At 38.0% G+C, this 14,567-nt stretch overlaps 1 protein-coding gene across 1 annotated transcript in view; it reads left to right on the top strand.

Moving 5' to 3' along the window:
- Positions 1–14,567, top strand: part of LOC103199254 (amyloid beta precursor protein) — a 347,436-nt gene that overhangs the window by 250,665 nt on the left and 82,204 nt on the right. The window contains exons 10-11 of the mRNA XM_007943494.2: positions 8,777–8,905; positions 9,920–10,019. Of these exons, the coding sequence (XP_007941685.2) occupies positions 8,777–8,905; positions 9,920–10,019 (229 nt within the window). The remainder of the gene's footprint in view (positions 1–8,776; positions 8,906–9,919; positions 10,020–14,567) is intronic.

Genomic DNA, 14,567 nt, shown 5'->3' with positions numbered 1-14,567 from the left:
TTTTTCAGAAGTAGATTGCCAGGCCTCTTCTAAGGTGCCTGTGGGTAGATTTGAACTAGCAGCCAGGAGTGTTAGGTATTTGCACTCCCTGGAGACTCTTTGTATATATAGGTTGTTGTTATGTGCTGTCGAGTCGGATCCAATTCATGGCACCCCCTCCTTGGGTCTCTGAGGCGGTATCACTATGGAAGTAGATTGCCCCATCTTCCATCCGCAGAGTGGCTGGTGGGTTTGAACCACCAGCCTTCTGGTTAGCAATCAAGTGCCTTAGGCACTACGCTACTAGAGCTCCCAAGTATATAGGTAAAGTCCATCAAGTGTATTTTCTGAGAAGTGTTCTGAGTTAAAACAGCTTCCCAAGGGTTCCCCATATACTGGACAGATCGATATCAAGTGACTTAAAATCAGTGTGTTCCATGGAAACATATTGGGATTGCAACTCTTCTTTGTAGAACGATTATTTTCCACTCAGATTCCATGAAAGATCTATTATGCTACCGCAACTGTTTCTGAAATTATGTTTAACTCTAGGCTAGTTGTTAATTTAATTAAAAGTCTTTATTAGCAATCCGTCTTACCAAGAACTGTGCAAGTTCGTGGAGATAGGTTATACCCTTGTTCCCGGAGAGGAAATTGGTCCAAAATGCAAATATGTTTTCAGGTTAAACACTTTCTCTTCTGCTTTCATAGTAGATGTTGTCTGATTATATCACGTTATGCCTATTCTTAATCTCTCAATAGATTATTTTTGGAATAATGTTTTGAAATGCTTTGTGATTGTGAGGTAAATTTAGTCCAAATTGAAATGTGCCACATTAGTTGCAAATATGTACTATGTAATCATGGGCTAAACAATAGTGACAATAAAATGAATTGGATATAATTTGTTCCCTTGGGTGGATCTTTTCCTTCTATTATCTCTATTTTTTCCTATAAATTTTAATAATAACATTAGATATCCAATGCCAACATAACCAGACTGTAGTATTAAGATACAGAATATCTAAATTTTGAAATAAGAGGAACTTGTTAGAAAATGTTTTTTTGCTAGTTACAGATGATTTAAAGATTTGAGAGTGATTCAAATCATATGCAAAGAGGTTACAAAATATTTCTTAAGCTCTGCTTGTTTTCAATATCCTTTTGACTGTATTCTTAGGTTTATTTTCTAACGATTTAAGTAATCCTGTCTTAAATGTAAGTATTGTGACAATAACAATAGTAAATAGTTTTAGAGACTATGCTTTTATAGAGAGACAGGGCATTTTTTTCTACCGTTCCATGTGAATGTTTCTGTGTTTTTTAATTAAAATTTTTGAAAATCAATCCTTGCCTGAGCAAAACAAAATGAACTCTCCTAGATAATGAGATTCCCTGTTTTTCTGGGATAAATGAGATAGCTCTAGAAACAAATGGGTTTCTGGAGTCCCTGGAATTCTGGAGTCTGGCTGAAAGCTACAAAGGCAATTATTTCTTTATTTTGAATGAAATATGCAAGAATTGTATACCAAAAGGAGGGCATTACTTTTAGTACCCCCCCTAAAAAAAAACCTCCCCATTTAAAAAAAAAGTTACCTTTCAGTCAGCTTTGACTCATGAAGACCCTGTGTGTGTCATAGTAGAACCCTTCCATACGGTTTTCAGTGGCTAACTTTCCTGAAGTGGTGCCTCTGGGTGGACTCTAACCTTCAGCCTTTCAGTTACCAGCTCAGCGCATTAACCTTTCCTACCACCCAGAAGCCCCAAAGCAAATAGAAACATGAAAGTATAAGAAAATGTTCTGTTTTTCTTTCTTCACTGAAAACAGTGTTGGTTTATGAGGTGTAGATATAACCACCTGAAAAGTATATTTAGTATATTTTATCTGCCTACTCACAAACATTATAGCTAACCTAAAAAAAAAAAATTTTTTTTTTTTTTTCCATTTCTAAGCATGATTCCTAGAAATGTGTTTGCATGGCCAAATCAACCAAGCAGAGAGCTCTTTAGTTCATTTACCGAGGGACATCCTAATGTCTTTCTGAGTTTTCTGATGTCCCTAGGCTTTGCTTATCAAATAGGCAGTAGGAGGAAAAGACTTATGTTTATTTAGATGTGCCCATGATGTGCATCTGTGCTAATATAAATGATGATGAGGTCACAGCTGACTGTGGGCCTGTGGAGTTCATTATCTGTGCAAGAGCTTTGTTCCCTGGCAGAGAGAGGGACATCATGAGAGCCTGGTGTGCTAATGTTTAGTTGTCCAGTTCTGAGAACTTTTCAAGGAATTGAGGGATATATTTCTTAAAGTGAAGCACATAAAAAAAGTCTCTATATTAAATGAGATAAGCAGTTAAAAAAACATGAACATATTCATCATTAATTATCCATGATAATAGAAAGTAAGGACAACTTTAGAAATAGAATCAATGAATATCACAAACACCTGACTTTTTAAAACAAACAAACATTTTATTGGGTTTTGGGTAAAAGTTTACAGAGCAGTTTAGTTTCTCATTTAACGATTTAAACATATTTTGTTTTGTGACATTAGTTGCAATCCCATCAATATACCAGCACTTTGCCCGTTTTGTCCCTGGGTTCGTCTCCATTCATCCTTCTTTCCTCTCCCGTTCTTCCTTCTGAACTTTGTGGGCAATTGCTGCTCTTTTGGTCTTGCATGGTTGATTGTTCTGAGGAGTACATTCTTCACAGGTGTTGTTTCTTCAATTTATAGCCCCAATGTTTGGCTAAAAAATGATCCTTGGGGTTGAAATCAGTTCTAAGTTTGACATGTGTCAAAGGACCACAGTTCCAGGGATTCCTTTCATAGTGTTAGACAGACACCATCCAGTTCTTATGTTCTCAGGCTAGTGGAGGCTGTTGTTTGCATGGTCCATTACTGCTTTGGACTAATTGTTTCCTTGAGTCTTTGATTTTCTTCACTAGTCTTTGCTCCAGATGTTGAGAGATCAATAGTTACATCTTAGGTGCACTTCCCCAAACTTTTAAGACCTCAGTTGCTACTCACCAAAGTAGTATGTAGAGCATTGTCTTTGTGGACTGTTATGCCAGTTGATCTGGATGTCCCCTGAGACTGTGGTCCCAAGTCCTGTGCCACAGTCCCTCAAAATGTTTAGTTATGGCTAAAAAATTTTCATAACATTGCCCCTGTATGCTCTATTATATACATGAATCTGTTTGCAGCACTGTGGTAGTTAAGGTTGTGTGTCAACTTGGCTGGGCCTGGCTGAGTGGCTGGGCAGCTCATGGTAGTTATTCCCCACAATGAGACTGGCAATCAACTCCATGGTAGGATTTACCACAAGCAGCTGATTAGCTACTTTATGGATGTGGTCTGCTTCCTGTATGTAAGAAACAGCTTTGGGCTTGGTCTCTAGCTGATGGCATGCTTGAATCCTGCACGTTGCCAAGTCATTTTTCAGCAGTAGCCTGACATGCTCTGCTGATCTTGGGACTTTCAAGGGATTTGAATCAATAGCCTGCTGTGTTGCTTGGTAATATTGGGACTGTGCCTTTTTACTTGTCAACTTTGGGTTTGACAGCCTCAGCTGCCAACAGCTGTCTGAGTGAAGAAAAGCCTCCAGCTTCAGTGGGTCAGGAGCAGGAAGCAAAGCTGAAGCCCTAAGCCAAGGGGCTTTCACCCAGCCCCTAGAGCCTAACTCTTAGAAGTTGGACTTCCAGCCTCCAGAAATTGTAAGAATAAACTCCTGTTTGTTAAAGCCATTTGTGGTGTATTCTTGTCAGAGTGGCACTTTGTTATTGTTGTTGTTATGTGCCGTCGAGTCGGCCCCGACTCATAGCGACCCCTCCTTGGGTTTCCAAGGCAGTATCACTACGGAAGTAGGATTGCCCAACCTTCCTTCCGAGGAGTGGCTGGTGGGTTTGAACCGCCAGCTGTCTGGTTAGCAGGCAAGTGTCTTAGCCACTATGCTACCAGAGTGGCACTAGGTAAGCAAAACAAGCACATACAAATACACATGTAGAAATGCCGTCTGCCAAACCTGTATATACTTTTGGGTGTACTCCTATATACCATCCTACACTTTTTCAGCTTACTTATCTGCCAATGTATCTACTCGTAACTTATTATTTGTTATTACTGATATTGCAAAATTGTATATGTAGTAGTATTTGCCATTGTTGTCTTTTACTCTTGTGTTCCTTGCAGTGTCTTCCTTTGCCTTGATCATGTTGTGCTGACTTACCCCTTGTTGTATGTTGCCTTTCCCTTCACCCCCTGTCTACTCTCTAGTTAGTAATTTTTCCTGCTTTCCCCTTCACGTATCTGGTAACTATAAATGAATGTTTCTTTCTGTGTGTAGACCTTTCCTTGACTTTTTACAATAGTGGTTTCACACAATATTTGTCCTTTTGTGATTGACTAATTTCACCCAGCATAAGGAGCTCTGGTAGCATAGTGCCCAGCATAGCAGTTAGTGACTGATAACCAGAAGGATGGCGGTCCAAACCCACCCATCAGCCACTCCTGGGAAGGAAGGTTGGGCAATCTACTTCCATAGTGATACTGCCTCAGCAACCCAAGGAGGGGTCTCTATGAGTCGGGTCCGACTCGATGGCACATAACAACAACAACAGTGTCCTCTAGGGTCGTACATGTTGTGAAATGTTTTGCGGATTCATCATTATTCATTAATGGTGCGTAATATGCCATGATGTGTACATGCCATAGTTTATCTATTCACCCGTTGATGAGCATTTAGGTTGTTTACATCTTTTTGCTATTATGAATAGTGCTTCATTGAACATGAGTGTGCATATATCTGTCCGTGTCATAGCTCTTATTTCTCTAGTTGTCAGATTGCTAGATCATACGATATTTTTATTTCCAGTTTTTGAAGGAAGTACCATACCCTTTTCTACAGGGATTGCACCATTTTACAGTCCTACCAGTCTCTCCATACCCTTGCCAGCTTTTGTTTTCTGTTTCTTGGAACTTTTCTAGTTGGTTCTGGGGTGAGATGATATCTCATTTTGATTTGCATATCTCTAATTGTTGATGATCACAAGCATGTCTTCATGTTTTTGTTGGCTGCCTGAATGTCTTCCTTGATGAAGTGTTTTTCATATCCTCTGCCCATTCTTCAATTGGATTGTTTGTCTTTTTATTGTTAAGAAAGTGTGACTTTAATCCACTGATCCTAACTTCTAAGTGGATTGTCAGGGGACCTTCTTATCTTGCTATTCCCCTCCCTACATCTGACGCATTAACTAAAGAATAGTGAAGTGCCCAAAACTCGGGACAGTAAACAAGAAATTGAACAAGCTATATCTGAATCATCTTCTGCACAATTGAAAGACATGATATTAATGTTCCCTGAAAGAACACTATCTGAGCTTATAAGAACTATAAATTCAGTTGAAGACTCTTGCCACATACTCTGTTTTCTGATCATTTCATTATATCTTTCTGTTTTCAACTCTATCAATTACTTTGTAGAACTGTATTTAACTTGATCCATTTTAGATTCTCCTGGACAGACAGGATTGCCTGATGGTTAGGAGCACAAACCTGAAGTGAGTTAAGTGAGCTACCTGTTCTTGCTCTTAACGCTGACTTGCTGTGTAACCTTGGGCCAACTACATAGCCAGGTAACCTCAGTCCCCTTGATGCCTTATTTACCTCATCTGTAAAGTAGAGTGAGCAGTTGTACCCCTGTGTAGGGTTGCTATGAAGATTCGATGAGTTACTATGCATACAACACTGCCTTCTTCATTTAAACGCAAATCAAACCCATTGCTATTGAACTGATTCCAACTCATAGTGATGCTATAGGACAGAATAGAACTGCCCCATAGAGTTTCCAAAGCAGTAAATCTTTATGAAAGCTGACTGCTACATCATTCTCCCATGGAGCGGCTGGTGAGTTCAAACTGCCAACCTTTTGGTTACCAGCCAAGCACTTATTCTTCATACCAGCAGTCAGTGAATGTTAACTAGAGTTCCTGGATGGTGCATACAGTTAATGTGCTTGCCTGCTAACTGAAAGGTTAGAAGTTCAAGTTCACCAGAGGTGTCTCAGAAGAAAGGCCTGGAAATCTCCTGAAAAATCAGCCATTGAAAACCCTAGGAGCACAGTTCATTCTGACACATATGAGTCACTACAAGTCAGAATCAACTCAACGGCAACTAGTGGTAAATGTAAAATACTATTATTGCTTAAGGAAAGGAAGGGGACTTGAAGCTGAAGGCAGGAATTGAGTAGGTGATGGAAATATGTACTAAGTACCTACTACGGACTAAACACGATACTGGTGAACTAACACAGACCATTTTTAATTCTCACAAAAACTTTATGTGAAAAATATCTGAATTACACAGATGAGAAAATTAAGGCTTCGATAATTTTGTGACTTTCATAATAATTTTTAAATTAATGCTTAAGTTAATAATTAGTGAGTGGGAATGTATACTGTCTGTGTTGAGAATGGAAGAAAAAGGAGGGTCCCCAATGTCATTTATCAGAAATTGCTGCCCCGTTCTCTAAATAGAAATTTAACAAATACAGCAATGCCAAGGCCAGCTTGGAACCATAGCATCTTAGTGTAGAAGCTTGTTGGTGACAACCCTTTCATGAAAACATGCCTTTATAGAAACAGTCGATAATAGGTAAAAGCCAAAAAAAAAAAAAGAAGAAATGGTGGAAAGCAATCTCTATTTTTAATTTTTATATAAGCTCTTTAAAGAAAAAAATATTTTCTTTAAAACAACAAATCCTCAGGAGAAAAATAGGAAATAGAGCAACCAGGAAAGCACATTAAGCTAGTAATCCATTCCAGTGAGGGGACAAGAATGTCATATATAAATGCAATTAATTACAACCCTCTTTGTCTCAACCTTAGAAGTATAATTGTAATGCTGCTGGAAGGGTTTTTCAGGCCTTGGTGCTGAATAATGACAAGTGTCAAGAGTGTGTGGTATTCAGATCACAAAGTCCTGCATACAAAATACTCATTTGATAGTCAGCCTTTGAGCTCTGACCTTTTAAAAACTCATTTTGATTAGTGTATATAAAACTACCATTATATGTATATATATATATAATCAGTCATTATATGTTTTACTACTTTTAAGATTTAAAAAGGTCATCTCCTCATTAGTAGAATTGTAATGATGGGCTGCCAACAACTGTGTTTTAAGTTTGTGGTATCAACCTCCCTTGGGAATATGGAGAGGAACATTTCTTCTAGGATAAAGGAAATGAATAAGGCAGGCAGACAAGTGAAGATTTAGTTAATTTATGTATTGGTTTAGCATTTGTTTGTTTTCTCCCTCAAGTATAAGTATATAGCCTCTATGACAAGAATGCAAGAAACACAGCGTAGCCTCTCTGAGTCAGGCACTGCATCATTAAGGTACAATGAAGAAAAGTCTGGTCCTTCTTGATCTTCCAGTTAGGAGGGGAATCAGGGGCATAAATAACTTAATAGATGGTGGTAAGGGCAATTATAAGAACTATGCAGCATTTCATGGGAGCACAGAGAAAAGGACACGAAGTTCAACTTGGAATGTCAGAGAGGTGGCCCCTGAGCTGAGCCTTAATGATGAGAAGGAGCTAACCAAGAAAAAGGGGGAGGACAGGGACATCCCATATACTATTGATAACATGAACAAAAGCATTGGAACCTCCACCTGCAACCCCTGGAAGAAACACCATACCTTCCTACTGGTATTGAAGGTCCCCATGACTCAGAGATTAATAGTAACTAGCTTTACCCAAGGAACCAAAATTCTATTCCCAGTATGAACTTTCATAACTGATTTTTTTTTTCAAAGAAGAAATGTGTATCCTTGAAAATCATTTTACAAAATTTTCAGTAGACTATGTACAGCAATAAAATTGTTGAAAACAAAGGAGCCTGTGTCCTTTTTTATTGGGATGAATGTTTTCGAGTAATACTGGAATAAAAATGAAGTGGAACCGATTGAGAAAAAAAAATAGAAGCACTTAAAAAGAAACTTAATTGTTGCTAAAAGAATTAGAATCTGATGGCTTAGAAAGAACTTAATTAAATATCAAAGTAAAATAACTACAATTTAGCATTGCCTTTTCCTCTAGAAAAGTGTAATGTCTCACCGAATTGATCAGTTGTTCTTAGCCTACAAGTAGTAATGATTAAATTGCCTATTAGTTTTCTCATTTTGATGATTGTACTATTATATGCTACTGATGATTATTTGTGCAATATTACTTCTGAGATTCCCATTGACCACAAGACTGTGCATATAGAAATGTCCTGTATACAACCCTGTAGTTATATTTGAGTGGGAAAAGAGAAGGATGAACTTAAATTTTATGGATTCCAGAATCTATAGTAAGATAAGGAGCCCTGGTTGCATAGTGATTAAGGCATGCAGCTGCTAATCAAAAGATCTGCTGTTGAAACCCACCATCCACTCCCCACGAGGAAGATGGGTCAGTCTACTTCTGTAGAAACAGAAACCCTATGTGGCAATTCTACTCTGTCTTATAGGGTCACTATGAGTTGAAATTGACTCCATGGCAGTAGGTTTGGTTTTGGTTCTATAGCATAATGCTCCTAATTAAAAAGAAAATGTTGAGAAGTGGCCATTCAACTAAGTAATAAATCCATTAATAAAGGAATAGGGGAAATGTTTAGAAGACTTGAAGATGGTGACTTTCAACGCATTTACACCATGGAATAAATTAGAGGAAACACTTACGTGTGTCCCAAAGCCATTGGAAAGAGCAATGCTTTGCATAAATCTGAAAAAAAGTATTTTTTTCTACAGCCTCGTCATGTGTTCAACATGTTAAAGAAGTATGTGCGTGCTGAGCAGAAAGACAGACAGCACACCCTGAAGCATTTTGAGCATGTGCGCATGGTGGATCCAAAGAAAGCTGCTCAGATCCGGTCACAGGTAAGCACTGACTGTGATAATCATTTGACATCCCGTGTGCTGCTTGGTGAGTTGGTAATAGGAAAGTTAGGTGTTCCCTGAGCTGATAAGGGTGTTGTACAATTATGGCAAGAGCCCTTTAAAACTTAGTAATTTCTAAAGGCTTATCTTTCAGCAGTATATGGTTTACCATTCTATGAGTTTACTGCTGCAGATTAAGGTACACTTCAAAGCTCTGATGACTAAACTGAAGAAAACATATGTCCTATAAACCAAAGCCTCTACAAAGCTTCAGTTAAATCATGGCTGACAATCATTAACTGCATTGTGACTGCTTAATTTAATATGGACCAAAAAGGTATGCATTACTTATAATAATCAGTCATATGACATCAAAAAGGCAGCATTTGCCCAGGAGTAAATCTCAGAAGGCAGGAAGGGATAGGAAAGAAGGACGAATGGAAACAGTAAACACAGGGAGGAAGTGGGAAAAGTGCTATTACAACATAGGAATTGCAATCAATGTCATGAAATGAAATGTGTATGGATTGTTGAATGGAAAACCAGTTTGCTCTCTAACCTTTCACTCAGATCTCAATAAAAAAAAAACGTAGTTTTATACTTCCAGATTCCCAAAGATTGAATGCTAGTATTTACTCCAGAAATTGGAAATTTTACATTTCCTTGACTAAAAATTTTATTTAAAAATATTTAGCATAGAATATCCAGTCAAATTAAAATTTCCTGATTCTGTCTGTGGCAAAATGTTCAATTAAGTAGATTTAAGGTGTCAGGGATTACATAAGGAAACTCAATATTATGAATTGGAATTGATCAGAGATGATCTTTCAAATCAGCTATGTTATAAGCGTACAATATAATGGCAAGTGTAAAGCTAGCCTCAAAGCATAGCACAAAGTTTCCACAGCATTTCATTAGCAGTATTTTGTAAGTTTATATTTGTCTGCAGTGCATTGTAAGGAAAATAACTATTCCTACAGGCTGAGTTTACCTGGAGCTGTCTTCCTTTTGCAGGTTATGACACACCTCCGTGTGATTTATGAACGTATGAACCAGTCTCTCTCCTTGCTCTACAATGTGCCTGCAGTAGCCGAGGAGATTCAGGATGAAGTTGGTAAGTAAATTGTTCTTTTGATGCTGTGCATGGAAATATACCACAGTCCTCTATCCCTACACCCGTCCATAGGAGAAAAGTGGAGAAGTGAGTTCTGCCTCACTAATCACCAGGGTTCAAATGATTGGAAGGAAAAAGAGCAGATTCTGTTTCAAAATGGAACTCTTGTAGGGTAGAACTAGCTCTCACTTTAACAATTGCATCCCTACTTAACTGTTCATACTTATAAAGCTAGGGAAACTGTTGCCTGGCCTATGACACATTTATGGAATAATGACCACTTGTTACTGGATTTATATTTGTCAGCAATTTTTTTTTTTTCATTTGATTAGTCTTGTGATTATCACCTTATCATGCTTTGGTACTTTATAATAATAGTAAAAATAATTTTTTTCATTTCTTAATTCTTCATCATCCTTCAACTCAGGCATGATACCTGCATTTTATAGATGAAAAATCTCAAATTCACAATTTAAGTAACTTACTCACTTGCCTTTGTCACACATCCTAAGTAGCACAGCAAAAACACAAAATTGTAACTTTTGACTTCAAAGTTACTTTCAATTAAATCATACCCTCTTTCATAGTTTAAGGGAAAAAAAAAATCCATGAGTGTTCTCTGGATCACATTGTAGTTTAAACTTAAAATATGTGCCACTGTTTTCTTTTTTATGTTATTTATTTTGAAATAAACAGAGACTCTCAAGAAGTTGCAATAATAATAATAAAGAGATATCTGGTATACCCATTACCCAGCTTCTTCAGTGGTAACATCCTACATGACTGACACTGTACATTTTCAGAACCAGGACATTGATGTTATATTCTCAGTGTCTTTTATGCCCCTGGTTTTCCTAGTGACATCTTTAATATTTCATGTGAGTAAATGCTCCCAAATCTGTTTTCCTTGGAAAAGGAACAACGTTTCACATATTATATAATTCTTAGTAAGCACCCAAAATGCCTATTTTTGTTTAACTTTGCCTCATAAAGGTACATAGAAGACAATTATGCTAGTAGAATTTTCAACATAAAAAGAATGTAGGTGTACTGGAGACTGGTGCTGCAATTTGGTGCAGAAAGTCAGCAAGTAAGCATTACATAGGTAGCATTTTTCTTGCCATAAAAAATTGTACCATTTTTTAATTGGACAGGAAATAGATGCAGATTACTATCTGAGCTCAAAACACCCAGGATATTGATTAAGGGTAAGTTGTACAGCCAGTTCATTCCATTGTTTTCAATACGTTTCATACCTGTAAAAAACTGAATTAGCAAGAGTTGTGTGGTAAGTATATTTACAACAGTGACAGAATAAAAAGTAGCTGAGGCTGCTAATGTACAACCAAACACCTTGTGGGATTTTGGTTCTTTGGTTTTGAAGTTTAGTATCGTGGTTTCATGGGATATCCCAATTAATTGGCCTGATAGTCTGCTCACTGCTTCTGTTCTACCTCCTACTTTGTTGTTTAGTGCCTTGTGTCTTAAAAGCTTGCAAGCAGCCATCCTAGGTACAATTAGTCTCTATTCTCCTGAGCAACAGAGGAAGGGGACTCAGGAACAGGTGCAGGAAGTGGAGTGTGTGGCCAGTAAAAACTGCCTCCTTTGCCATGAAACCAGAAAAATTGAATGGTGCCTGGCTACCATTACTGAACATTTTGATCAAAGATCCCATAGAATAAGCCTGATTAAATGGGAAAAAATATAGAGCAGAAATTCAAATTGCCATAGAAACCGTATTGTCTGGATCCACAGAGGCCAGATGAACCCCTAAAACTATTACCCTGACATAATCTTTAAACCTTAAACCACAAATGTCCCCTGAATTCTTCTTTAAACCAAACATAGTTTAGCTTAACTAATAAAGAATGTGTGCCTTGAACACAGTGTTATTTTAAGATCTTTCTATGTGGGATCAAATTGACAATAGCAACTCGAAAGATTAAATAGGAAAATTAGCAGCAACGAGTTTATGGTAATGGAGGGGAACAAGTAGGAAAAGGAGAGTAAAAATTATTGTACAACTCAGGAAATTTAATCATTGTCACTGAATTGTACATGTGGAAATTGTTGAATCGATGTATATTTTGCTGTATATATTCTCAACGACAACAAAAATTAAAGAAAAAGAAGTAAGAAACAAATAACAGTGGACTGCACATCTGTGACAGACTTTGAAATTAGATCTGAAGTTTCTTTTGGTTGAGCACTTATGGAATTTTACTTATATATTTTGAAATAATAGTATTCCAGTATTTAGCAGTTTATATAGTCATAGCTCCATTATTTCTAAAACTGAAAACCAGTACAATGATTTTCTAGTAATTGGTCTGGAATGCTGAATAGCAGTATTGGAAATTTCACTTTAAAAAGAGTTGGTTAAATGCAATTTAAAGAGCTCTGATGAATTCATTTAACAGTTCTAAATTTTTCTGACAGGAGCTCTGGTAGCATAGTGGCTAAGGCACTTGACTGCTAACTAGAAGCCTGATGGTTCAAATCCATCAGCCACTCCTCAGAAGGAAGGCTGGGCAATCTACTTCCATAGTGATACCACCTCAGAAACCCAAGGAGGGGTCTCTATGAGTCGGGTCCAACTTGACGGCACCTAACAACAACAACAACAAAATTCTTCTGACAGGAGCTAGAAACCAAAATTCTGATGAAAAATCTTGAGGATTATATAAGTGCTATAGCAGTGAGTTTGGTTTTTATAGATAGATAGACAGATAGATAGATAGGTGAATGAATTGATGGTGAACTATTTTAATTTGACTTCAATAGTGAATTAAGTCACAGATAACATTGTAAAAATACTGTACTAATGAGTGAGTGCCGAGTGCCTCTCCTCCCTTCCCCTTCCATACGCTGAAAAAAAAGTATGCTCACTGAAAAGATCTTCCAGAACTAATGAAATAAGATGAACTACAATATCCTAGTTCAAACTGAACTTTGAACTTACATATTCTGATTAATTCCAGATATGTAATAAGAATACATGTATGGGTAGCTTGTTGTCTGAGATAGGACAGTATGCAATTTATGTGTTGTGTGAGCACCATAATGTATATAGGTAGTCCCCACACAATGTGTAGTTAAATCCCTGTAAAGTCTATTATATTAAAACCTTAACCTTATGGGGTCTTGCCAGACAAAGCTAGAGAGCCATATCAACTGGATACAGGAGGCCAGCCATGCCAAGTATGTGGCTGGGCCAGACAAGGGCTGTGCCAGCAGCCAGATGGGAACTTTGCACAGAGCAGGAGGTAGACAGGATATGCAAAGAGGTGGCTGTGGGGACCAGGTGTGCAGGTGCTGGGAGTGGAGCTGGCAGTGGAGCTAGTGCTCGCACAACTGTGTTGGTATAGCCTCTTCTGATCTGGTGCAGCCTCCTCCACCATAGGCCAGACCTGGGATCCCAGGAGCCCCACCAGCACACACAGCAGGAGAGGAAAGCTGCTGCAGGGGCTGCCCTGCACGGGGAGTGGGAGGTAAAGGAGGAGACTCTGCAAGGATTGGGACGTGCCCTAGAGCCCTGTTCCTCATTCACTCTGGGGTTTGGAGGGCTTTGAAACCATGAGGGGGAGTAATGAACAAAAGAGCTGCTTTCTATTAAAAAAAAAAAAAAAAACACCTTATAAGACCATGGAGTCAGAGGATCCCTGAACAATGTTAGATGACACATGCCAGTATTTTAAACTTTTAAAAAAACAACACCCAGGATGTTGTAGATCGATACACATATTACAGAAATTCCTTTCTTGAAGTGTGTGAAACATGGATTAAAAGACCAATTGCTTCACTTTTTTACTTTTCATGTCAGTGCTATTCTTCCTTGTAAATGTTGTTTGTATTACTATCAAGTGTGTGGCTTGCATCAGGTGATGATGATCTATTTAGTACTTGTGTTGGTGGAAGGAAGCAAACATACTTCAGGTTACATACTTGGAAGGAAGCTTTATAATGTGTCATCCAAGCTTTGTTAGAATCCCTGGGGTGAAAAGGTTAATGTACTCAGCTGATAACCAAAAGGTTGGAGGTTCATGTCCTCCCAGAGGTACCTAGGAAGAGAAACCTGGAGATCAACTTCTGAAAACTCACTGATTAAAAATCCTATGTTGCTCAATTCTAGTCTGACACACACAGGGTTGCCATTAGTCAGAATTGACTTGATGTCAAGTGGAAGAAGAAGGAAGAAAGCATTTGTTCAGTAGGGGAACTCCATGTTGAGGAAGATCTTATGAGGATTGTTTTATTCTACACGATGAGTTAAGAACAGGGACTTCCATGGGACAAGTAAGGGCTGCTTATGCACAGGGAGACAGCTCAGGTGGTAGGAGAGTATGGAGGGATGGACACTGAGAAGAGGTAACTATGGGGAGGAAGTGGGAAGAGAGCTTTTACATTGTGGGAAATTGCAGTCAATGTCATAAGGCAAAGTATATGTGACCTGCTATATGGAAAGTGAATTTGTTCTGTAAATCTTCACCCAACTCGCAATAAAATAAAAAAATAATAATAATAATAATAATAATAATAAAGAACAGG

Source organism: Orycteropus afer, unplaced genomic scaffold (assembly GCF_000298275.1).
Source record: "Orycteropus afer afer isolate SDZICR_OR568_19922 unplaced genomic scaffold, OryAfe1.0 scaffold00108, whole genome shotgun sequence".
Classification (NCBI taxonomy): domain Eukaryota; kingdom Metazoa; phylum Chordata; class Mammalia; order Tubulidentata; family Orycteropodidae; genus Orycteropus; species Orycteropus afer.
The sequence above is the reverse complement of the archived record's forward strand: the minus strand, read 5'-3'. Positions and strand labels throughout refer to the sequence as shown.